The sequence below is a fragment of the Leptopilina heterotoma genome, unplaced genomic scaffold (assembly GCF_015476425.1).
Source record: "Leptopilina heterotoma isolate Lh14 unplaced genomic scaffold, ASM1547642v1 Lhet_253, whole genome shotgun sequence".
Lineage (NCBI taxonomy): Eukaryota > Metazoa > Arthropoda > Insecta > Hymenoptera > Figitidae > Leptopilina > Leptopilina heterotoma.
The window spans coordinates 49191-76694 of NW_025110966.1; the positions used below are offsets into that span (position 1 = coordinate 49191).

Genomic DNA, 27504 nt, shown 5'->3' on the forward strand with positions numbered 1-27504 from the left:
TGGTAGAAAAATAGAAAATTGTACAAATAAAGTCTAAGGAAGTAGAAAAAAATGTATCAAGAAGGAGAAAAAATAGAGAAACATTTTTTTAAAAAAGTAGAAAGCTATAGAAATAGGGAGGAAAAATAGAAATTAGTAAAAAGTAGAAAACATCAGGAAAAATAAAAAATAGTAGAAAGTAGAAAACAGTAGGAAAAATAGAAAATAGTAAAATAATAGAAAATAGTAGTAAAAGTAGAAAATGGTAAAAAAATAGAAAATAATTAAAAAAATAGAAAGTAGTAACAAAATAGAAAATAGTAAAAAAAACATATGGTAGTAAAAAAATGAATAATTAAAATAAAGAGAGTTGTGGAAAAAGTAAAAAAAAAAAGTAGAAAATAGTAAATACATTAAAATAATTGAATATTACTCACTTGGAGTTCCTCTTTGCACTGTCGTTCCTCTTCGAGACTCATCCGTTTCTCGTGCTTCTTATAGTAACGCCTTTTTGCCGCTTGTAGGTTAAACCACGTGTAGGAGAATGACTTCACGAATGGTAGGAGGGCCTCAATGAATGGATGGAACTCATCCTGAAATCAAAGACGTCCATTTCACGTTCCACTTCACCGTCCACTTCATTTAACCATCGCTCTTAATGCCTCTCCACCTATTTAAAAACCATCAGACAATAGCTACTTTCGGTGTTACGGGCATAACAGTCACTATTTCCATGCATCTTTTTTTTTATTATTATTATCGTCATTTTTTTCCTTTCTTTTCTTTCTCTCTCAATTTTCTCTAAGTAAAAACAAAGAGGTGGGTTGGAGACAGTGTGGCTTTTTTTTGTCATAAGATCGAGAAGAAAAGGGGTGCCTTCAAGGAAGTGATTTTAGGTTTATTTCCCTCTTTTTCCGGAATAAGAAGCAATTTTTATAAATTGACGACAGCAATTTATAAATTGAAGGAAACTGATATTTTGTTTTTTCTTTTTTTTTTATAATTACGCAATTGGATATTTTATCAGACGGATAATTGGTAACAAAATACCAATTAGATAATTAGCTGTTAGTCGAGAATGGTAATTAGGAGTGAGTAATTAGAAGTAAATGAACTTGAGAGAAGGATTACGGAGGTGGAGGAGAGAAAGGGGAGAAGAATTTACTTTTTTTCTGGGGTAATTCGATGGAAATTTCACTTCGCAAGGGAATTTTACATTGAAAATAGTTTCACGCGTTTACTTGAAAATTTTACATCAAGTAAAGTTTACTCATAGAAAACTTTATCTGGAAAAAGTTTTTACTTTGTGGAACTTTACTTAAAGTACAATTTACTTTGGAAAAAGTTTACTTGAAGTATAATTTACTTTTGAAAAAGTTTACTTTAAGTACAATTTACTTTGGAAAAAGTTTACTTAAAGAAAACTTGAATTTAGGAAAATTTTACTCCAAAAGTTTTTACTGTAAGAAAAGATACTTTAAGAAACTTTTACTACAAATAAATTTTACTTTAAAAAGCTTTTACTTCAATTAAATTTTACTTTAAGAAACTTTAACTTCAAATAAATTTTACTTTAGGAAACGTTTGCTTCAAGTAAATTTTACTCAAAGAAAATTTTATCTGGAGAAAATTTTGACTTTAAGAAACATTTACTTCAAGTAAATTTTACTATGGAAAGAGTTTACTTAAAGAAATCTTCCCTTTGAGAAAAATTTACTCCAAAAGCTTTTACCGTAAGAAAAGTTTACTTTAAGAAAATTTGTCTTTAAGAAACTTTTACTACAAATAAATTTTTACTCCAAAAAAATTTTACTTTAAGTAAATTTTAAGTAAAATATCACTTTAGAAAAGTTTTACTTGCAAGAAATGTTACATTCAAAAACTTTTATTATTAGAAAATTTCCAGAAAGTAAAATTTATTTAAAGTAAATAGTTTCAAGAAGAATTTACATTAAAATTTTTCCGGAAAAATTAGTATTTTTATAAAAGGTCCGTAAAGTCCGTAAAGTTCGTAATTTGATTAAAAAAGGAAAAAAGTTCGTAAATTGTACGATATAAATTGGAAAATTTTGGAGAAATTACAAATGATTGCAAAATTCCATTATTTTCAAAAGTAATAAGATTCTTAGCAGAAATTTAATTTTGTTTATAAATTCTTAAAAATTCTTGTCAAAATTTCAATTATTTTCAAAAATTTTCCTCAATTTAATTATTTAAAAATTTGTTGATAAAATTCTTTATGAGAATTAAAATTTAGGAAACATTCAAATATGCATAATAAATTATTTTTTGTATTTAAATTATTGAATTCTAGTAGAATTTTATAGTAAAAATTGATTTAAAAATTAATTTCAGTTAAAAACAAATGAATTTGAAAGTTCTCAAAAAAGTGAAAAACTATTTCAAAAATTAATTAAAATTTAAAATAATGGATATATAGAAAAATTTTAGTTAACACTAAAAAAATTTAATTTTGGAGAAGTTACAAATTATTGCAGAAATTCAATTATTTTCAAAAGTTATAAACATTCTTCACAAAATTTCAAATATGTGCAAAAATTAAAAACAAATTCTCGTCAATATTTCAATTATCTTTATAAATAATAAAATTCGTCTTCGAAATTCAATAATTTTTAAAAATTTTAATAAAATTTTTGGCAAAATTTCACAAGAATTAAATTATTTACAAAATTTTTAATAAATTTCTTTTAAATAATTCAATTATTTTCATACGTAATAAAATTTTCACTGGAATTAGTGGAATTCAATTATTTTCGTAAATAAAATTTCTTTTAGGAATTCAATTATTTTCATAATTAATAAAACTCAATACTAAATTTCAATTTTTTTAATACAATTTTAATGGAATTCCTTGAAAAGTGTAATTATTCTTAGAACTTTTATTAAAATTCGTCAAAAGAATTCTATTAATAAAAATTTGTTGATAAACATTTTTCTGAGAATACAATTGTTCAATAAATTATTTTTTTTATTTAAATAATTGAATTCTAGTAGAATTTTCTAATAAAAATTTGATTTAAAGATAAATTTCACTTAAAATTTCAGTTATGTTCAAAAATAAAAAACAAATTAATCCAATAAATTATTTATTTTTGTATTTAAATAATTGAATTCTAGTAGAATTTTCTAATAAAAAATTATTTAAAAATTGAATTTCAGTTAAAATTTAAGATAGTAATTGAATAATAATAGAAATATAGCGTAAATTTTTAGAAATAATTGAATTTTGAAATTAATTTTTTTGAAAACGTGTAATTGAATCTTTTTTATATTATTTGCAGTTTTTATTTTCTAATATATATTTAATTGAAGAATTTACGAATAATTGAATGTTTGTAAAATTGAATATTGTAAATAAATGGATTTTGAAAATTGTAGAGGAACTTTTTTGAAAATTAATTGATTTAAAGAAATGTTTTAGTGAAAAATTCTTAAAAATAATAATTGAATAATTGAAATGATGAAAATAATTTTAAAGAAGCACAATATTCTTATAATATAAAATAATTATTTTATCAATTTGCCATTTTTAATTATTATAAATAATTAACTATTATAAATAATAATTAATTATTATAGTTATGAAAAAATTTAATTTGTACTTTTATTTTAAGTAAAATGTTCTCTTATTTGTCTCGGAGTGGTTAAATTTTTGTCAGTAATTGGTCCGTAATATCCGTATTTTTAAATACTTTCACTGGTTCGAGTCCTGTTACTAAGTTAAATATATATTTAAATGATAAAAACAATTTTTACCCTAAATTTTGTCATATAAATCAAATGTAAAATTTAAATACACAATAGTATAAAGTTGAAAAATGTTATTTCATGCATTTAAATTCTGTTTAATTAAAAATCAGTAGAATTCATGTAGAAATTGTATAGAACCGTTCTAGTGAAATTCTATAGAACTTTTTCATCTGCGGGCACACGTCACAGATTGGAGACAAAGTACTTATATGAAGGTAATGTTTGCAAATTCAAGGTCCCTTACTACTTGACCTTGCACGTGTAATACAAGGCATTTCTTTTCCCTTCCTATATGCATGACACAAACTCTTCCCGTGAGTTTTATCGTGGAATCTCGGCCATTCAACTGCACTTGACAGAGTGCCGGAACCAGGAACGAATACTAGACGCGCTTGGGGCGATGCCACATGCTACGCAGAAAGGGGGAGGGGCGAGGGGGCTAAGAAAGGATAACATTCAAATGTTTTAATACATATGCATATATTATCCATCTAATTTCCATTTCTATGTATATAAAATACTGGCCACAATTATTTTTCAATTGTTCCTTTCATTTTCATTTTGACAAAATCACTAAATTGTTTTCATTTACCGCACTTAAATGTTTACAATTATTGATGTTGATTTAGGAGAGGTTAATCTTGATTTTGAGAGAGAAATTGCCCATGTAACACGCGATGTTGTTTTGTAAATATTTCCATTGTCTGTATGGAGTGGAAAAAATATTTTTTTATGACTAAAAAAATATTTTTTTTTTAACTAAAAAACTATTTTTTTATAACTAAAACTAAATATTTTTTTATGACTAAAAAAATATTTTTTTTGTAACTAAAAAACTATTTCTTCATAACTAAAACTAAATATTTTTTTTCAACTAAAAAATATTCCTCTACAACTAAAACGAAATATTTTTTTGTAACTAAAATATTTTTCTCAATAACTAAAACTAAATAGTTCATAAATAAATATTCATTTCATAAATATTTATTTAATACTTAAGCCAAGTATCTGATAAATTAATTATCGAATTATTACTGGTAATAATAATAAAAAAGCTTTCTGAACATTAATTAATATTAATAGAATAAAATAATTATTTAAAACTAATAAATGCAAGTTGAACCAAAATAAAAAAAATATATAAAAAAATTTGAATTAAAATGAAGGAAAGTATAAAAAATTATTCTTCAAATTTCAAGTGAATAATATTTCAACAATGGAAATAAAAATCGTAATTTATTGTCTAAACTTATTTCAATTATTTAATCTCAATTTATTATGGTCGTTGCTATTATAAAACACATGCTCGGCATTAAAAAAATTAAAACAGCGAACACGAATAATGGAAAGCAGAAATAAAATTATCTAATTTGCCCCAAGCTGTAGAAAAAAACTACATTCAAATAAAATTGCTATGAAATAATAAATTTCACTATTTCGAAAGACTTTATATTTGACATTTATGAAAACAGAATTGTTCCATCTGCAAAAAATTTTTTATTCTTTTTTTGCTTTTTATAACTTTCACACTTTGGTCCATTTAAAAATTCTGCTTATAGTGAAAAAAATTTCATTTCATCCCAAATTCTATCGGAAATAATAGAAATATCTTTTTTGAAAAGGTATTTTTTTGCAGACACCGCATTTAAGAAAAAATAAATAAATATTAATTTAAATAAATATTAATTGAAACAAATATTAATTGGCATAAAATAAATATTTATTTGATGATAAAGTTCTAAAAAGTAAAATAAATTAAACGATTGCTTAAATAATCTTTTATTTGAATAAAATATATTTATTTTCAGTCTAGTAATAAATAAACAAAGAATAGAAATAAATAAATAAAAAATAGTAATAAAAAACAAAGGATAGTAATATATAAATAAATAAATATAGAATAGCAATAAATAAATAAAGAATAGTAATAAATACTGGAACACTAATAAATAAACATAGAATAGTAATAAATTTTTTGAAGCAATAATCTTAAGGGCTTGATCTAATAAATATTTTTAGCTGAATTGACGATAATTTAGCAAAACGACTTTCTTGTCTCAGCAATACATTTCATCGAAAAAGCTTCGCTAGGCAAATTTCCCCAAAAGATAGAACAACTGAAATAGTATATTTCTGATTTATCTCAAGCTTGCATCTTTGAATTCCAAAGTAACAGATGTAGAGAAACTGAGTCTCACATCGCTCAAGCGACACAAACTTTATGAAATGCGTCAGAAAAATATTTTACTCCTTCAGGCGAAATGTAAAATTCCCACAATTATTACAACTCCTACAGTTTAGTAAATTTGAAAATTTTCCCTTATTATGGTAATTACATAATAATGGAAAATAATTATAAAAATTTTTAAATAAAATAATTTTTACACCCAGAAGAAAAGAAATATTTCACATACAGTTTAATTAACTTTACCTGGTTTAAATAAATTTTATTTGCTTCAAGTAAACTTTATTTGTTTCAAGTAAATTTTATTCCCCTCGAATAAATTTTATTTGCTTTAAATAAATTTCCTTTGGTTCAAATAAATTGTTTGGTTCAAATAAATTTGGTTTGCTTCAAGTAAAGTTTACTTGTTTCAGAGTAATTTCATTTGCTTCAAATAAATTTAATTCGAATCAAATTCATTACATTTGGTTCAAATAAATTTTCTTTGATACCAATAAATATTTGGTAACAATAAATTCTATTTGCTTTAAGCACTTAAATTTTAATTCTTACGAATAAATTTCATTTACTTTAAGTAAATTTTATTTCGTTCAAAGTTTAAACAAATTTTATTTGGTCTAATTAATTTTATTTACTTAAAATAAATTTTTTTTTTGGTTCACATAAGTTTTATTTACTTTAAAGAAATTATTTGGTTCAAATAAATTAGGTTTAGCGGAAATAAATGTAATTTATTTTAACTAAATTTTCTTAGGTTTAAATAAAAGTGTATTTGCTTTAAATAAATTTTATTCGATTCAAATAAATTTAACTTCCTTCAAGTAAATTTTGTTTCTTTCAAATAAATTTTATTTACTTTAAGTAAATTTTACTTCGTTCAAAGTGTAAACAAATTTTATTTGATTCAAATAAATTTTAATTGCTTTAAATAAATTATATATGGTTAAAATAAATTTAATTTACTTGAAGTAAATTTTCTTTGATATAAACAAACTTTTATTTGCTTTAAATAAATTTTATTCGATTCAAATAAATTTTACTTGCTTCAAGTAAATTTTGTTTCTTTCAAATAAATTTTCTTTACTTTAAGTAAATTTTATTTCGTTTAAAGATTAAACAAATTTTATTTGGTTCAAATAATTTTTATTCGTTTCAAATAAATTTCATTTACTTTAAATAAATTTTCCTTCATTTAAATAAATTATATTTGTTTAAAATAAATTTATTTGCTTCAAGTAAATTTTATTCGATTCAAATAAATTTTACTTGCTTCAAGTAAATTTTGTTTCTTTCAAATAAATTTTCTTTACTTTAAGTAAATTTTGAGACATTTATAATTGGTTTAAATAAAAATTTTCTTGGGTTTAGCATATAAAATAGTTTTTATATAAAATTATTTTCGTATAAAATTCTCTTTAGATATATAAAATACTTTTTATATCAAATAATTTTTGTATTATAATTATAATACAAAATATTATTGCCAATTCTTTATAATTATAATATAAATATATTGGGACATTCCAAATTATTATTTAAATTTTTGTATACTTTTTTTATTGAATAATTTTTGAGTAAAATAATTTTTATCTAAAATATTCCTTATAAAGAACGATTTTTTCTCGTTTTCGACAAAATTAGACGCGTAAAAGCGTTAACGACACCAACCATCGAGTATTCGCAAGCACTGCGGCCGCTGTTGCACACTACCGTCTCTCTATTCCACTGTCGGTCCAGCTGTCAGAAGCACTGATTCTTGTAGTATCCGTAATAATCACAACACTCCTCCGCCTCTTTAATGTAAGATGATCGAGGCCTCATTTGTTTGTCGTGCGCTCAATTTCGCGCACGAATTTTAATGTCTATTAAAAATTAATAATTCTCCAATATTTTCTCACTTTGAAAAACACTGCCTTCTTTTTTCGTAAACTTTTCCAAATTTTTTAAAAACCAATTTGCATTTTTTTCCGCCTGTAGAATCTCTGTCAAAAGAAGAGAGAAAAAAAATTCAAATTTATTTTCTAGCAAGGACAATAGGGAAAAAATTCGCCGAAGAATATTTGCAAATATGACATTTGTATTACAGATGAAAAATAGTATGTAAGCCGAAGAAAGTTTCAAGAAAGTTTTAAATCTTTTAAGAATTTTTTTTTTTTTTTGAGTTAAGAGTTTAGAAAGCAGAGGGATTTTGCTTTGTACAGAAATAAATTGTACTATTTTTGTCGGTCCTCAATGACGTGGAAAGAGAGGAGCTATTTTTTAATGACACTCGATGTGAAGACGACACAGTGTGGCAGGTTGTTGTTGTATTATTCATTCCTCTAAAAGCCATTTTATTTTTATTCGCAAATTTTGTCCTTTAATTTTTATTTTATTTTATAAAAATTTTTCACTCGTTTCATTCGAAATGTGAGAATTGAAATTAATTGAAAAAATAGCTTTTAGTTGATAAATTAACTCAATGGTAATAAAATTTCAAAGTTCTCTTCTTAATAAAATAACTTTCCTTTATAAACTTCATAAACTAGGGACTAGTAACATAAGAAAAATTATAAATTAGAAAACTTGTAAACTACAGAACTCGTTAAATGGAGAACTTGACAATAATAGAACCCAAAGAAAAGGGAATTTCTAAACCAATTTAAAATTAACTTAGAACAAGAGGTGAACAAATTTTTGGTTGAACAATAAATTCTTTTAATAATGGACTAATAAAACTTGTGGAGGGTGAGCAAAAAGAAGTACATAGAACTTAACAAAGCTCTTTGCCTTAAATGCGCTCCCTTGAATGTTGAACAAGTCATTGTAAAGTTAGTGGAACTAAAGTTTGAGGATCCACAATTGTGGTTGTACAACAGCCCTTGTAACTTCTCTGCTTTTCAGGTATGTAAGCTCACCTTAAGTTCAACATCAGATTATTTTGATGGTATAAACCACTATATAGAATAGTGGAGTGAGAGAATAACGATTAACAAGTTCTATGAAGTCTGCGCAAAATGATAATGAACCGAAATTCCTTCGTGTCAATAATTGAAAGTCTATTAGATACCCTTAGACAACGAGGTAACTGATTGGTTTTATTTGATTTTTTTTTGCCAAAACCGAAAAAAATCCTTTGGATGATTAAAAGTCTGTGGATCTTGTAGTTTAGAAGCTAACAGATTTTTGACGAAAGGAAGAGTTTTATGAATGGGTTGCAGGAGTTCATGCTGTACTATGTATTGTACTGTTTATCAATGGTAGTTTAAGTTTGCAATAAAGGCAAAAATCTGCTTGGTAGCGGATTATGATGCATTAGTGGCAAATTATGCTCCTTTAATAGCAGATGATGCTATACAAATAGAAAAGTATGCTACATCAGTGGAAAACTGTGATGCATCAGTAGAAAATTGTTGTGAATTCGCAGATAGCAGCTGTACAAGTAGCAGATTATTTTATACAAGTGGAAGAATATTTTATACAAGTGGTCGAATATTTGATACAAGTGGTACATTATACTGCACAAATATAATAGCAGATTGTGATGCATTAATTTTTTATGCTGCATTAGCAACAGTTGATGCTGTACGATTAGCAAATTATGCTGCATTGGTAACAGATAATACTGAACAATTAGCGAATTATGCTGCATTAGTAGCTGATTATTCTCAAGTATCAGATTCTTCTGTAAAAGTAGCAGATTCGAATGAATTAATAGCAGATGATGCTGTACAAGTAGAAAATTATGCTGCAACAGTAGAAAATTATGCTGTACAAATAGAAAATTATGCTGAATTAGTAGTAGATTATTCTGCACGAGTGGAAGATTATTCTATACAAATGGCAGATTATTTTGTACAAGCAGCAGATTTTTATGCATTAATTTTTTTATGTTGTATCAGTAGCAGATGATGCTGTATAATTAGCAAATAATACTGCATTAGCAGCAGATTATTCTCTATAGGTAGCAGATTCTTCTGTACGAATAGCAGATTTAGATGAATTATTGTCAGATTCAGATGCAGTAATGAAGGTTTATGTATAGCATTAGTAGGATACAGTAGCATGATGCTGTGTAAGTATAAAATTATGTTGTATTAGTAGAAATTAATGCTGCATTAGTACTAGATTATGCTGCAGTAGTATCAGGTAATGCACTTAGAACATTTACAATAAAAAACCTTTACATTAAAAATGTATTGATAAAACGGTGTGCTGTAATAACATTACATCTTGCAATGATAAGAGAACACGCTACGTTAATAGCAGAGTATATTTCACAAAATGTAGGATAGTATTTTATCCTGTAGTAGTAGCAGTAGTGATAGCAGTATTTTATGCTGCATCAATTGTATGCTGTGCTGTATTAATAGCATCGTAACTGCAGTAATGGTAGTATCATACAATACGAGCAGAATTCTACAGTAAAATTAAGATTTCTTGCTGTATTAGCAAAAGTATCTTTCAATTAGTTTAAATCTTTCAAGTATCTATCAATGAATATCAGAATATTAGGAGATTAGAATTTTCTGTTTGTACAGCATTTGTTACTAATGCAGCATGAACAGCTACTAATTCATCAGAATATTCTCTTTGTACAGCATCATCTGCTTTTATAACAGAATACTATGCAATTATATTAAGATATGTTGTTTTAATTTCAGAAAATGCAGCATTAACAAAATTAAGATATGCTGCTTTTGTAACAGAATGTGCTGCACTATTAAGATATGATGTTTTAATAGCAGCAACTTCATCATTAATATTAGAACATAGTGCTTTTGTACCAAATTAAGCAGCACTAAAATTAAGATATGCTGTTTTAGGAGCAGAAAATGCTGCTCAAAAATTAATAAATGTTGTCTTAGTACAGTAGCAGAAAAAGCTGCATTAATATTCAGAAATGCTGCTTTAGTAACAACATGCTGCATTAATATCAAGATATGTTGTTTTAGCTGCAAAATTCTGCATTAATGTCAAGATAAACTGGTCCAATAGCAGAATCTTCTGCATTAACAACAAAATTTGCTTTCAGCAGCAAAATTCAGCATAAGAAAATATGCAGAACAGAATATTTACTAATTGCAGATAGATTATAGAGATACTGCTTTAATATCAAAAGCTTCTGCATTAGCATCGAAGTCTGATGCTTTGAGTAGCAAAATTCTGCTATCAGAATATGCAGCATCAACCGTACGATGTACCACAGCAGCCTATATATATACCAGGACACAACATACAGACAATATTTGAAGATGATGCTGATGACAAACGTGTTGTATTTATATCATAAATTTAGAAACTTTATGATTTCAAAATCAAGAACAAAAAAATCGCTTCCCTTTAATGATTTTCGAAATAAGATATTGTAGAAAAGAATGCTATATGTTTCGGCTATATTTAGCCATTCTTGTGTCGAAAGCAAACAGACAGCAAGGACAAATGAATTGATGATTCATGAATTAGACAAAATGCAATATAGTGAGGAATGCTTTCACATAATTTATCACATCTCCAAACAATAAATACAACAACAAAAAGAAGTTGACCAATAATCACTCTATTTCACCAATTCTAAGTCCCACAATTATTAAAGAATTGAATAAGGCACTTAATTTTCAAAATAGTTTTTCCGAACAGGAAAAATTTCCCAAAAATGCAAACAGTGTATGTTAATTACTCAGAGAATGCTCCACTCAAACCGATTAAAATTTCAGATAATCAATAATACGGATCACTGATTCAAAAATTATTTGCTAATTTATAATTGCGAATCAGATTACAAAAGGTTTAGTTTAGAAACAAGAAGAGAAAACCCCAAAAAATTGGAGCAATGTTGTCAAAGAAAAAGAGAATTCCAAAAAAAGAGAATGAAGTATTTCTCTTTCCACGCGTAATAAAATAGAATTCTAAAAATAAATAAAAATATTTCTATTTATTTCTCCATTGGATTATTTGATACACTTTCGTTTAGAAAAAAATGTGATTCACGACCCACTGGGTAAGAGGGTGGGGGGGGGGTTTATTAACCTTTTAGTTTCGTGACACGTTTTTTTTTTTGTTCCTCTCTTCTTTTCTTATTTTGACTTTGAAATTTTGAATTTTATTGAAATAAACCGTGTGGTAGACGTTGGCACAAAACGGAGACGACGTTGATCGTCGCGACGACACTGAGACGCCGGTGGATGAAACGCGCGTATCGAGACGCAAGTCGCGCCGAAGGCACCGCGCGGCGGCCAGGTACGGCACCCCAAACAGTTATTAATAGCTCTTGTCCTAGCTTACTAGATTTGCCCTCGAACCGACGCAACCTCTCTCTTACTCTCCCTCTTCTCTCCCCCCCCCCACCTTTTTAACCGCACAAAACTTTTGCCTCCTCTCTCTCTCTCTGTCTCTCACTCTCTCATTCCTCTTCTCCCTTTTTCACTCCTCCTAAAAGACTCGCGTTTGCTCCCATCTTCATTTCTCCGTTTTGGACTTATTACTCCCGTTATTACGTGTGTTTCATTCTAATTATAATACAAAAACGTTGAAGAGGAAAATACCGGAGACTTAAAGTCTAATGAGAGAATTGAAGGGGGTTTTTTCTTTTTAGCTTCGTACATTTCTAATTTTTTGAATATTTTTAAACTATATTTAAAAATATAAGAAAACATGTGGAAAATTATGCTATTTTTAAGATTGAAACTAGATTCAGTGAAATTTTTTTTTTTTTTGACTTAAAATTATAATCCTATGGTTAAAATTCAGTCAAAGGGGATTTAAAAGTAAAATGGGTTTTATCGAAAAGCAGGCAGAAAGTGAAATTTATTTTTTTCACTAAAAAATTGCTAATAAATAAAAAGAAAACTAATTGATTCTCAGTAATTCTATTCTCACTATTTTAAGGTGTCAAATTTGACTGAAAACTAGTTAAAAACGACTGAATTATCAAACAATATTTACTGCTTGAAAAATTGAGAAATAAATGAAATTTTTAATATTTTTTTCTAAAGATTTTCTTATTTTCTGAATAATTAATTAGTTAAAAGAAAATTATCGTTCAGTGAAATTAGTTAAATTGAAAATTAGTTAAATTTCAAGACTGAAAAAAATTAGCGTCTTTAAGCTCATAAGTAGATTAAATCAATTTTAAGACTTAAAATCATAATCTCAACACTAAAATTCGGTCAAAAGTGGTTCTAATTTAAATGTTTTTATTCAAAAGTGTACAGAAAGTAAGATTTATCTTTTCCACTGAAAACTTACTGATTTTAAATAAATAAAACTAACTTATTTCCAATAATTCTATTCTCAATAGTTTAAGCAGTATAATTATACTGAAAACTAGTTAAAAACGACTGAATTATCAAACACTATTTCACTGATTGAATAATTGAGAAATAAATGAAATTTTAAATATTTTTTATTGAAATGGTTTTTTACTTTCTAAATAACTAATTAAAAATAAATAAAAATAAAAAAATGAATAATTAAGTAGTTAAAAAAATTATCTCAGTAATTCAGTGACTTTTTAGGATGATTTTCATTGTTTGAATGATTGAAATCTTGAGAATAGAGTCTCTGAAAAAGTGTCAAATATCAACAATTAAAAAAATTATAGCTCGATAAATCTGTTATTTTTAAAAATGATTTTCAACATTTTACTGATTGGAATCTATAGAATCAATGAAAATCAGTCTATATTCACTGACTTCCGGATAGAATTCTGTTTCAATTAAAGAGTAGAAGAGAGATTTGTTAAATTTTTTTTTGATGAATTTATATATTTTTTTGTATTAAAAAAAAAAATTTTTTTGTAAAAAATGAAAAAAAATAACAAAAAATTTCTATTTAATATTTTTTTACTATTATTTTCAATAGAATTTTTTTAATAAAATAGTATAAGAATAAAAATTTAACAAAAAAATTTATGATTCTCTCTTCTTCTTTCTGAATTTCAATTAATGAAATCCAACAGAAAATCAGTAAAATTTGACTAATTTTAAGTGAATCTATTCAAAGGAAAAGAAGACAGAATGTTTAAAATTTTTTTTTGTTATTCACATTTTTTTTTTTATTTTTTTCATTCACATTTTTTTTAAAAGTCATTTTTTAAACTGATTTCAATGCAACTTCACTAATTAAAGACGAGAAAATAGATTTATTGAAAATTAGTTAAATTTTAATGATTTTTAGTGGAATTTCACTGAAATTCATATTAATTAGTTTTAAAAAGAAAAAGAGAAAAAGATTAAAATTTTTTTTTAGTAAATTTGTATTTTGTTTATATTAAAAACAATTTCTATTGAAAATCCAAATGCGAATCAAAAATTTCCAAAAAGTTTACAATAAAAATTTGAACAAAGTCACAGAAAATTATTCTAATTTCAGAAATTTTCAGTGCAATTTCACTGATTTAGTTTTAGACTGGAAGAAGAGAGAATGCGGTTTTAGTTTTTGTGTTAAATTATTACTCCTTTTTGTATAAAAATAAATTTCTCTAGAAGTGAATGGAGTTTTTGGAGTGTAAAAAATTAAATTTAAGAGGTAGAGAGATATTCCTGCAAAATAATTTTAATTCTCGAGGAAATTCAGAGAAGAACTCAATTTTGACAGAAATTTCAAAAAACTAACAACAAGTTTATTTTTTTTCAAAAATGTTTAAATCTTTCAAGTCCAAGAAAAGATGAAATGTCAAATAAGAAATTGAAAATTAATTTCTAATTTTTTTAATTTTTAGTTTTTTTAATTTATAATTTTTTTTAAATTTCTAATTTTGTATAGTTTCTAATTGTTTTAGTTAATAACTGTTTTAATTTCTAATTTTTGTAAATCCAAACTTCTTAATTTCTAATTTTTTTATTTAATAATTTTTTTAATTTCTAGATTTTTAATTTCTAATTTTTCAATTTCTAATTTTTTTTTAAGTTAATTATTTTTTGTTTAGAAATTTTTTTAATTTTTAGGGTTTTTAATTTTTAATTTGTTTAATTAAGCATTTTTTCAATTTTTAACTTTGAAGTTTCTAATTTTTTTAGTTAATAATTTTTTTAATTTCTAATTTTTCAATTTCTAATTTTTTTAGTCAATAATTTTTTTAATTAGAACTTTTTAATTTCTAATTTTTTTAGTTAATATTTTTTTTAATTTATATTTTTTATAATTCAGAACTTTTTAATTTCTAATTTTTTTAGTTGATAATTTTTTTAACTTCTATATTTTTAATTTCTAATTTTTCAATTTCAAATTGTTTAGGTTAATAATTTGTTTTGTTAAGTAATTTTTTTTTAATTTCCAACATTCTAATTAATAATTTTTTCAATTTCTAATTTTGTAGTTTTAAACTTTGGTAGTTTTTAATTTTTTTAATTTCTAATTTTTCAAAATTAAATATTGAATTCACGACATAGATAAAAAAAAACTAATCGGAGAAAAATAAATGGCTTCTCCATTAATTTCTCGAAAAAAGAGGGAGAGAAAGAGAGAGAGACGTTTCACTTAAAACTTCCACTCGCTATCTCCTAATAAAAAGACATTTCTCTTTAATTAAAAATTAAAGAAAGAAATGAAAAAAAAATCCGCAGTAATTCAGAAATAATGCTTCCTCACATCATCTGGAAAGAATGTTATCTTAATAGTGTCATAATATCGTGTAAATTCACGAAAGATCATGACAATGGATTTTAGGAGAATTGAAATAAAAAAAAAGAGAGAGAGTGGAGAGTAAAAAAAAAGTGAAAAGTCCAGGACATTTATATAATAAAAAAGTGCCCCTTAAACATTTCAAGAAAAGTTTGAAATTTTACGTCTCTCGACGTCCATACCTTGGACCATGTTACCGAAGGCAATGGAGTACGAATTGAAAGAAAGAGAGTAAGAAAAAGGAACAAGAGAGAAGGAAACCACGCGGTTGCTGCTGCTGCTGCTGCTACTGCCGTTGAAAGTCGATCGATAGCCAAACTCCTCTCTGTCTGGCGGGACATAACATAGACACAAGCACAGAAACGAAATGCACAGTTCCTAAGGAAAGAGAGAGAGAGAGAGAGAGAGAAGACAAATGAGTGAGAGAGAAAGAGAAATAGACAAGTGAGAGAGAGAGAGAGGAGAGAAGAAAGCACAACGTGAATTGGCCAGAAACAAGAATTCGTTTCTTACACAATTTCACTGAGAGAAAAGAGAGATGATTATGGTATATATACACAGTATATTTACTTCCACATGAATGAATGTCATCTTCTCTTGAAACAAGTTCAAAGGAGAAACATTCCTCCATGTCTGTATGATAAAAACAAAATAGAGATTTTCGTTTTTCGAGACCATTACAAGACTTATCAAATTTTCAGTTTCGTGCCGCATTGTTTCCCTCTGTTTTTTGTTTTCCTTTTTATTTCGCCAATAAAAAAAATTACCTTCTCATTTTTGATACTATTACAAAGGTCAGATCGAACGTTTACTTTTACTACTGAATCGAGGAGGGAGAGAGAGAGAGAGACAGAGCAGTTTGACCAATTGAAACTACTTCTCCTAAATTCGACCAATTTAACTGATTCTTTAATTGACTTAATTAATTTTTAATAGTCTCAAATTAAAACTCTTAATTGTAATTTCGATCTGTAACCTACTTTTTGCTTACAAATCAATTAAAGTTTACTGATTGATAAATCAATAATTTGTTGTCAATTAAAATTTCATGATTGATAAATCAGTAATTAGTAATCAATTACAATTTCCTGATTGATAAATCAGTAATTAGTGATCAATTAAAATTTCCTGATTGATAAATCGGTAATTAGTACTCAATTAAAATTTCCTGATTGATAAATAAATAATTAATAATCAATTAAAATTTCCTGATTGATAAATCAGTAAATTTTAATTCAGAGGAAAAAAAATTTCTACTGCTGAATTAGTAAAATTTTTAAACTGATTCAAAAACAAAACGTCTGTCACTGATTTAAATTTGTTAAAATTGCAACTGATTGGAATTCTCCACATTGAATATTAAACCCAAAAATTTATTTTCAGAATTTTTAAAAATTGTCTTACTAAAACTTGCCTTTACTACTACTCAGAGAAAAACTTAAATATAAAAAAATGGAATTTTATCATTTTTAATTGTCTGACTGAAATTGACATTTACAGGGTTGCCACAAAAATTTAACTTTGTTTTTCCCTGACTTTTCCCTGATTTCAAGACAAAATTTTTTACTTTTTTCCTGACCCTAAAGAATATTCTGTTCCACTCTAAAAATGATTATACTCAAAAAAATGTTGAAAGTATTACAAATTTTAAACTTTTAAAGACTTTAATTTGAAACCTTTTCAAAATTTAATTATTTTTAAAAATCCATGCTTTTAGTATTAATTTATTATCTAAAATTTTAACCGAAATTCATTTTTAATTCAATTTTTATTACAAAATTCTGAGAGAATTCAATTATTTAAGTACAAAAATAAATTATTTATTTAATAATTTAATGCTTCTACAAATTTAAATTATTTTAAGAAATTTAATTCAAATTTAACTGAAATTTATTATAATTGAGGAATTTTATCACAATTTTTGAAAATAATTAAAAACTTAAAGAATTTTATTTAAATTTTTAAAAACAACTAATTTTAGGAGAAGAATTTAAATAGAAAACTATGAAAATAATTGCATTCAAGAGAAGAATTTTATTAAATTTTGTTTTAATAATTGGAATTTTGCCAAAAATTTTATTAAAATTTTTAAAAATAAATTAATTCTTGAAAATAATTTCACTATCTATTTATAAAGATACTTTAATTTATGACTAGAATTTTAAAAGAATTTTGAAAATAATTTAATTTCTGCAAAGTATTTTATTACTTTTCAAAAGAATTGAATTTTCGTCATGAATTTTAATATTTTTCAAAATAATTGAATTTTGGAAAAGAATTTTATTAAAATTCCTTAAAATAAATTATTTTATGAGAAGAATTTTGTTGTTTATCAAGATAATTGAATTCTTTTGCTTAATTAAAAATTTTTTGAAAATAACTGATTTTCTGCGACGAATTAAAATTTTTTTTATGAAAATAATTAAATTATTGCAAAGAGTTTTATTATTTTATTGAATAATTGAATGTTTCTTAAAATTGAATTCTTTCGTCAAGTTTTAATAAAATGTTTAAGAATAATTGCCTTTTTCGACTAATTTATTTAAAATTGTATTCCAAAAATTTGAAATTCTGCAATGAAAATTATTGAATTCCTAAATGAATTTTTATTATTTATGAAAATAATTGATTATGTTTTCGTAGAATTGTATCAAAATTTTTTTTCAATAATTAAATTTCTTGATGAATTTTATATGAAAATAGTGAATGTTGAAAATCATTGAATTGCAAAAAATTTTTGAAAATAATTTAAATTTTGCAAAGAATTTTATTTAAATTTTTGAAAATAATTGAATTTTTGGCGAAAATTTTTTTCTATTTTATAAAGATAATTGAATTCTTGACCAGATATTCGTTAAAATTTTTGAAAATAATTGAATTTTTTTAAAGAATTTTATTACTTTTGAAAATATTTGAATTCTTGTGATGAATATTGTTATTTATGAAAATAATTGAATTTTGCAAAGAAGTTTATTAAAATTCCTAAAATAATTGAAATATAATGAAATTAAAGCAAATAAAAATTTTCTTTTGACAAATAAATTTTGTTGGACGGAAATTGATTTGAACCAGATAAAATTAATTTGATCTCAATAAAATTAAAGTGATCCAGATGAATTTTATTTAAAACGAATAAAATTTATTTGAAATTTTCAACCGAATAAAATTTACTTGAACCAAATAAAATTTATTTGTGACAAATTTCCATTTGGCTGTGAGACAAATATATACCTTCTGTCTGAATATATAGTCTGACTGAAACTGTCCTCAACTACTGTTAGAAAATTACGAAAAAGTATAAGAAGTCTGATAGTAAATTTCCTTTACTACTGGTGCTAAAAAAGTACAGGAAATAACAATAACCTTCTGACTGACTTGAAACTGACCTTTACTACTCATAAAAATAACAATCTTAGAAAACTTCTGCTTGAAGTGTCGCTGACAATGGGCTTATTAGATTTCATCCGATTTTTGTCTGAATGAAAGCGCCTTTAACTACTGTTCCTCAAAATTGTATTAAAAAATAAATTTCAAATTAACTTATTTGGAAAACAAAAATTTAAAATTAAAATTCGAATCATTTTTCTTGTTTCTTCTAATACCTCAATAAACTATATTAATATTTGAATTTTGTCTGACTGATATTTACTCTTACTACTTAGAAAAAATATCCTCCTTCAAATATCGATAAATTTTTACTGTGGAAAAAAAAAATTTGTCTGGCATTAAGATTGGAACAATTTTGACTGTCTGACCACAAACTTCTTTTACTACTAGTATAAAAAATTAACAAAGAACAAGTAATTTTCGTCCATTCGACGTTGACTGAAAAAATGTCTGACTTATATTGACTTTTACTACTGATGCAAAAAAATAACAAACCTCTTTGAGTCTGACTATAATTGTCTTTCACTACTAAATTCTTACTAATAGTAAAATTGAAAAAAAAATTTTGTCTAAACATTATTTTCCTTTGCTACTGTTATTTTCAATTTTTTTAATTAATTCGAAACAAATTTCTAATGTCTGACTACTATCGACTCTTGCTACTAAAAAATTAAACGGTTCTTCAAGTCTGACTATAACTGACCTTCACTACTACTAATAAAATTACAAAAAACTTTGAAAATAACTGTTAGTTTAATTCTACAAAAAGAAAATAATTTTTGTCTTTCCCCAATCAACGGATATTAAAATTCGAAACAAATTTTCAATGTCTGACTATAATTGACCGTCACTACTAATAATAAAATTACAAAAAACTTTGAAAGTTCTTGTCTTTCCTGAACTTTCTTTTCATTCGAGAGAAATTTATATTAAATCGGAATTCTTTCGTCTTTTTTGAATTGTCCTTTTCTACAGTTATTGAATTATAGGAAACTCCAAAGAGTTTCGTCTGACTGAAATCGTACGTTACCACTAATATTAAAAGTACTAAAAAAAATTGGTGTCTGACCATAAATTGAAAAATTAAACAAAAATTGTTACAATTAGAATCCTAACTCTAATTGTTTCAATTTTTTTTAACCTTTTTAGACACAAATTTTTTTGGACGGAAATAAAATTTTTTTGCACCAAATAAAATTTTAATCAAACAATTTTGAACCAAACAAAATTTTTTTGAACGAAGGATTTTTTTTTATTTAAACGTTTCAAAATTGAGTTAAGTTGAAAAGGAAAGGAATTTTCACCACGTTATAGTTTGTCTCTGAATGGAAAAGAAAAATGCGTCTCAAATGATTGGTATGCATTTTACACGAGTTTTCTCTTGTCAGAAAATGGAATATGGGATGAGACGGTGAAAATATAGAGAGAGGAGAGAAAAGCTTTTAAATTGTTTTGGTAATGGCTGGTTATTAGTTGTTAGATGTTGTTTGGAAAGCCGAAATGTTTGGATTCAAATCTAATTTTAAGGAAAGCCCCATGTAATATTATGCAAACGGAGTCAAAGGCAGAGGGAAATAACGTTTGAAGCTTATGCTTAAGGTATATCAAGGGGGAAAGAAAAGAGGATGCACCACCCCAAATAAATGTCGTGTACGACGCGCTAATGACTGTTCTAAGTTTGCTGATGACGCGGGTTTACCGAGAGGACAATGAACTTTCATCTCCAATCCAGCTCTCTCGTCTCAATTTTTTTTCTTCTTCAATATTTTTCTCTATATATGGCAAATAAATATATTTACAGGAAGAAAATCGAGACTCCCAAAAATTGTAAATTGACCATAAAATGGAAAAAATTACTTTACAAAAAAATGTCCAAAACATATTCTTCTTGCTTAGCTTTTTATTTCAATTTTTAATTTGACAACAAAATGAAAAATTTTACTTTACATGAAAATATCCAAAATATATTCTTATTACTTTTTATTTTTATTTTTAATTTACGACAAAATTGAAAAATTAACGTATGAAAAAAATTTTCAGAAATATTCTTCTTGCTTTTTATTTTTTTTTTCTATTGACGACAAAATGGAAAATTTTACTTTAAAAAAATGTTTAAAAAATATTCTTCTTGCTTTTTATTTTCATTATTTTTAATCATCAATTTCTTTAATTTTTACTATTTTTATTTTTATTTTTATTGCATATAATTTTATTGTATTTTTATTTAATTACTTCATTTTTTTTTATTTTAATTTTTATTATTTATTATTTTTTCTATTTTCCAATTCTATTATATTTTACCCTACAATTATTATTTTGTTTCTATTATTTTTTTATCAACTAAACGAATTTTGATTTGAAATGAAAATCTGTATCGATATTCCTTTCCGTCATTCAAAGAAAATTTCAGCGCAATGTGAAAAGAGATATTTTTCTATCAAAACAAAACAATTTTTTTTTTCATATCCGATTCAATTTTGTCGTCAATCGAAATAAAATAGAATATTCATTGGACAATGTTTATCAAAAGCCGTGTTTTTCGATTCAATTTGAATAAAATAAAATAAAAAAAATATATTTTTCGAACAAAATTGATTTTTTAATGAAACGGAAGAAATTTTTAATTTTTTCTCCTCTGTTTTTCTGTATTTTTTTTATCTCTCAAATAGATTTTTTTACTCTCAAATGGATTTTTATATGCTATTCGATACTTTTTCAAATTTTCGTTTTTTAAAATATATTAAAATTTTTTAATTTAAATAATATTTAAATTTAGATATAAAAATTATAACCAACTTTTTCCACGAAAATTGAAAATAAAAAAAAATTAAATTAAAATGGAAAAAACTTTTTCCGTTTTTAATCTTTCACTAATTTCTCCGCTCTCTAGAATTTTTCACATATTTTTTTTCTAACAAAAAAACCTACAAATATATAAACATTTTTCTACTCTCCTCTTCTGTATTCTTTTTTTACCCTTTTTTATTTTCTCCACTACTTGTTTTAATACCATTTCATCGTTTTTCTTCGGGTAAAAAATTAAAATCCGAACTTAATTTGCCAGATTAGACTTTCCTGCTCTATTCAAAAAAAGAAAAAAAAGAAAGAAAGTTTCTCACTTTCGTGATTGCAAAACGTTTGAGAGAATTAAAAACCCTTTCTTTTAATTGCGATTGCCGTCGGTTTGGTTTCAAGACAAGTTGTAAAAGTTTTTTTTTTTTTTTTAATAAAGCGATCTTCTTTTATCACAATAGTATTTATAGTACCGGCGGTATATAGTGTGATTGCTGCACTGCTGAAAATCAGCTGACGAGACTTCCAAGAATAGGGTAAAAAAAAACGTGCGATCGGGATGACAAGCACGCGGAACAATTGGACAGGTTTGCGTGCATTCATGATATTGTATAAGAGTCCCTCGTACGTGTTCAGCAGTCTATATGCCTTATTAATCTTCTGATTTTTCAAAAAAAATTGTCAACTTAACTTCAGAAAACAAAAAAAAAAATTTTTTCTTCAATTGATCTTTCGAAATTTGTGTTTTATTTTTAAGTAAAGAGAAATTAAAATTTGTTTATAAATTAAACAAGATTTTTGTTAAATAAAAAATAATTTTAAAAAATTAGATTAGATATTAAATTATATTAATAATTATTTAATAATTCATAATATAACAATAATATAAATAATAATTAATGATTTTAACATACATTTATAATATTACCATTATTATTATTATTATTGTTATTATCATTATTACTGCAGATAAAAAAAATTTAGTGCGCTGCGAAATTTTCGCTCAAGCGATAAATTTTTGTTATAATTAGAAGATTATGATGCATTTTTAGTAGCATGAAAAAAAGAGAAGCTGACAAATTTTCTATCAACTATCTAATTATGTGAAGAGATAATTATTCGCCCATTGCCTACAAGCCGTACAGCGTTAATTATAGGGAAAAAAAACTTGATAGTGACCTCTAAATACATTTTCGGAAATATAAAATTAATTTTCCCTTTTTACCCTCGTCAGAAAAAATTAATTTTCCTTTCTAAAAATTAGATTAATTACTAAAATTCTACAATTACTATTTGATTTTTAATTATCAATATTTAACTATAATTACAATAATTATTAATTACGCAATTACTGAAAAAAATTAGTAAATAAATTTTCGCCTAATCTCAGAGAAAATAAGACAAAAAAAAGAAATAACAAGAAACAGAAAGAAAAGAGAATCAAAAGAAATTTTTATTCCTGTTTCTTTCTTTTTCTGTAAAATACACTGAAGAAAAAATTTATTTGATTCAAATAACCGTTTACTTGACTATTATCACACTGAGAAAAAAAATTTTGTTTGATACAAAAATATGGAGCCAACCAAAAAAATATAATTTAATCAAAATTTATTTTAAAAATGAATTAAACATAATTTTTATTGAATCAAACATATTATGCATTAAATCAAAATTTAATAATTTAAAATCAATTTAAAATTAATTCAAAAATAATTTTTGATTGACTGTATAACAAAGATAATTATGTTTGATTCAAATATATCGTTCTCTCAGTGCAATTAAATATTTACTTGAAACAAATAATTTTTATTTTGAGGCAATTAAATGGTATTTGAACCAATAATTTCAGTGTTTGAAGCGAATACCATTAAATTCAATTCTTCAATTAAATAATTTATTATTTAATTAAACAGTTTATTATTTAATTAAATAGTTTATTATTTAATAATAAAACTTATTTGATTCAAGTAAATATTTAATTGATAATAATCAAGTAATCGGTTATTTGATTTAAATAAATTATTTTTAAGTGTAAAAAGAGAAAAAGAAAAAAAGGAAAACGAAAAAAGAAAGGGAGAAAAATGGAATAAGAGGAATAAAAAAGAGAAAATGAAAAAAGGAATGCGGAAAAGAAGAAAATGAAAGAAAAATGGAATAAAAGGAATTAAAAGAGAGATAAGATGGAAAAATTAAATGAAAAGGGAGAAAGGAAAACAGGAGAAGAAGAAAAATAGGATAGAAGAAATAAAAAGGGAAAAGAAAAAATGAAGAGAGGAAACAGAAGGAAAAGTGTAGAAAAAAAGGGAAAAAAGAATGAAAAGAAGAAAAAAAAAGAAGGAAAAGAAGAAAAAGACAGATGAGAAGGAAAAATTGAATAAAAAAGAAAAAGGAGAAGAAGAAGAATGAAAATACAAGACTGAAAATAGAGGAAAAAGGAAAAGAAGAAAAAATGGAATAAAAAGAAAGAAGAAAACAGGAGAAGAAGAAAAAGAACAAAATAAAATACAAGAATAGAAAGAGAAAAAAGAGGAAAAAAATGGAACAGAAGGTATGAAAGGAGAAAAAGCAAAAAAGAAAAAGAAAGAAAACTGTAGTAAACTGAATAAGAAGAAAAAGGAAGAAAAGTAATAAAAACAAAAAACGGAATAAAAGAAACAGGAAAAGTGGAACAGAAGGAATGAAAAGAGAAAAAGGAAACGCAAAAAGAGAAGGAAATATGGAAAAAGTGAATAAAAATAAAAACGTATAAAAAGGAATAAAAGGAAAAACGTATAAAAGGAGAAAAGGAGTAAAAAGAGAAAAAGGAAACGCAAAAAAAGAAGGGAAAACGAATAAAAGGAATAAAAGGATTAAAAGAAAAAAAGGAGTAAAACAAAAAGAAAGAAACTGTTACAAAAATAAAGGAGCAATATAAATATCAACAAAAAAAATGAAATAAAAAAAATAAAATTAATAAAATTAAAAATTAATAACAATAGTAAAAATAGTAAAAATAATAAAAATAAAAAATAAAAATAAAGAAAGCAATAATGAAAATAAACAGAAAGCGATCAACCCCTCATAGGAAGCTTATTTTTCTCTGAATTAAAAAGCGGCCAAGAAACGAAATAAGCAAATGAATCTAATCTAAGCACCTGTCCTACGGAAGGGGCCTGCAGGTAAGTCGAGACATCCGGTTCCACCATGCAGCTCCTCAGAGTATCCGGGATGAACATGAGTAGCTGGGACGGTGGTGGTCCAGGCTGATGCCGGTTGACACCTGGCTGGCACTCCTCGGCCTGGAACTTCAGTTTTCTAAACGTCGTGTCTGCCAAATTGTAAATGATGGACTCGCAAAAGAAATCTCACTCTCGGTTTCAATTGGTCCCGCGGAACAATTGAATCAAGAAAAATCGTTGGTCCCCGTGTGTGTGAGAGCGCGCGGGACCTTTTTTATTTTTTTTTTTTTGCAAAAATAACAAAAACAAAAACAAACTTCTCTTTTTAATTTTATTAAAGAGAGAGAGAGAGAGAAAGAGACAGCGAAAGATTCGTAAAAGAAAAATTATCTCAATTCACAATCGTATTCTCTGATTCCACAAAATTTTCTCTTCTCAATAATTTTTTTAATAACGGAAGGACCAAAGTGTCCTTCCGTTCTGAAAATCCTAATTTTCTGCTGATCTAAAGACCTTGAATGTTGATGATGATAGTGACGAAGAAGATAATGATGATTATGATGATGATTAGTTCCCCTAAATTGATGATGTAGCCTGGAAATTTCCTGACTTTTTTTGAAAATATTTTCTTGATTTTTATTATTTGTTGTTAATTGATTGTTATTGTTGGGTGGTGGCACACCGCACCCAGGCACACGCATCCTATCTAACGCGAGCCACACTCCTCACTCGACTATCCGTTGTCGACGGTCTCGTTTCCGTTATTCGAATAATCTTTCTCCTCTCTCTCCTTTCTCTTTTGTGTTATAAACCCCCGTGCGGTGGAGATTTTTCCCCCCGAACGGAGAGACGTCAGGTCCCAGACTACGCCGACTCGAAGCTTTTGGATTTTTGCTGCGTCGGCGTCGGCGTGGTAAAAGCTCTCTGATCTCGCGCAAACTCGATGCCCACTCACTCACTCACTTCCTCGGGAAGAAAATCTCAGTACGGCAAGTTTCAAGCGATAAAATAAAAGGCGCACACTACACCTCTCTCTGACTTTTTAAGAAAAATATATACCCTCTTGTCTTCACTATATATTCTCTTTTACAATATTTCTTTTCATTCGCTGCATAACATTTTGTTTAGGTCAATCAATTTTTCTTTTCTTCTAGATATATATTTGTATGTTTGTATGTGAATAACATTCATACTTGTTTTTGTCTTCTATTTATAGGGAATATTTCACTGAAATTCGTTGGTTTTTGAGATTCAAATTTTCGTAGCAAATTCTGGATTTATTTTTGAGGTAGAATTTTTGTTTAACTGGATTTTATTTTACTTAACTGGAAAATATTTCGCTCAATTAATATTATGGCTATTTGGCTTAATTTTCTAAGGTAGATTTCTATCTAATAAAATTGTATTTTACTAAAGAATATTTAGAAAATTTTTTATGCTGGCTATTTAGATATTTGGCTTAATTTTGTATAAAAGATTTCTATCTAATCGAATTTTATTTTATTTAACCAAAGAAAATTTGGAAACTTGGCTAAATTTTCTAAAGTATAGATTTCTATCTAATCAAAAATTATTTTATTTAACTAAATAATATTTGGATATTTGGCTAAATTTTATAAAGATTTCTATCCAATCAAATTTTATTTTGTTTAATGAAAAAATATTTGGGTATTTGGCTTAATTTTGCAAAGTACATTGATATCTTATCGAATTTTATTTTATTTAGCCTAAGAATATTTGGTTAAATATATTTTATGGCTGTTTGGATATTTGGCATAATTTTGTAAAGTAGATTTCTATATAATCGCATACTTTTTATTCAGCCAAAGAATATTTGGAATTTGTCAAAAATTTATAAAGATTTTTATATACTCGAATTTTATTTTGAATAACTACAGAATATTTTAATATTTGGCATAATTTTGTATAGTAGATTTCCATCTAATTAAATTTTATTTTTTTTAATTATAGAATATTTGGCTGAATTTTATAATAAAGATTTTTATCCAATCAAATTCTGTTTTAATCAAGAAAAGAAGATTTGGAATTTAGCATAAATTTATAAAGAATAATCCAATCTCATTGAATTTTATTTCATTCAGCCAAAGAATATTTGGAATTTGGCAGAAATTTATAAAGAAGATTTCTATCCTATCGAATTTTTTTTTATCCAGCGAAAGAATATTTGGAATTTGGCAGAATTTTGTAAAGTAGATTTCTAGCTAATAGAATATTATTTTACTTTACTAATGAATATTTAGCTAAATTTTTTATGGTGGCTATTTCACCATTTGGCTTAATTTTGTAGATTTTGAATTTTATTTTATTTAACCAAAGAAAATTTGGATATTTGACTGAATTTTATAAAGAAGATTTCTATCTAATCAAAAATTATTTTTTCAACTAATAAATATTTGGATATTTGGCTAAATTTTTTAAAAAAGATTTCTATCTAATCAAAAATTATTTTATTTAACTTAAGATTATTTGGATGTTTGGCTTAATTTTTTACAGAAGATTTTTATCTAATTAAAATTTTTTTATTTAACTAAAGAATATTTGGCTAAATAATATTTTATGACAATTTGGATATATGGCTTAATTTTGTAAATTTTTAATTGAATTTTT

The 27504-nt window shown here is 25.2% G+C and overlaps 1 protein-coding gene across 1 annotated transcript; it reads right to left on the minus strand.

Moving 5' to 3' along the window:
* Positions 1-392: 392 nt before the first annotated feature.
* Positions 393-25824, minus strand: LOC122503280 (nuclear factor 1-like). The gene is made up of 2 exons (XM_043613754.1): positions 24853-25824; positions 393-572 (listed from the first exon to the last, which is right to left on the minus strand). Exons 1-2 carry the CDS (start codon positions 24931-24933, stop codon positions 393-395), a joined length of 261 nt encoding a protein of 86 aa, XP_043469689.1. The 5' UTR covers positions 24934-25824.
* Positions 25825-27504: the final 1680 nt, after the last annotated feature.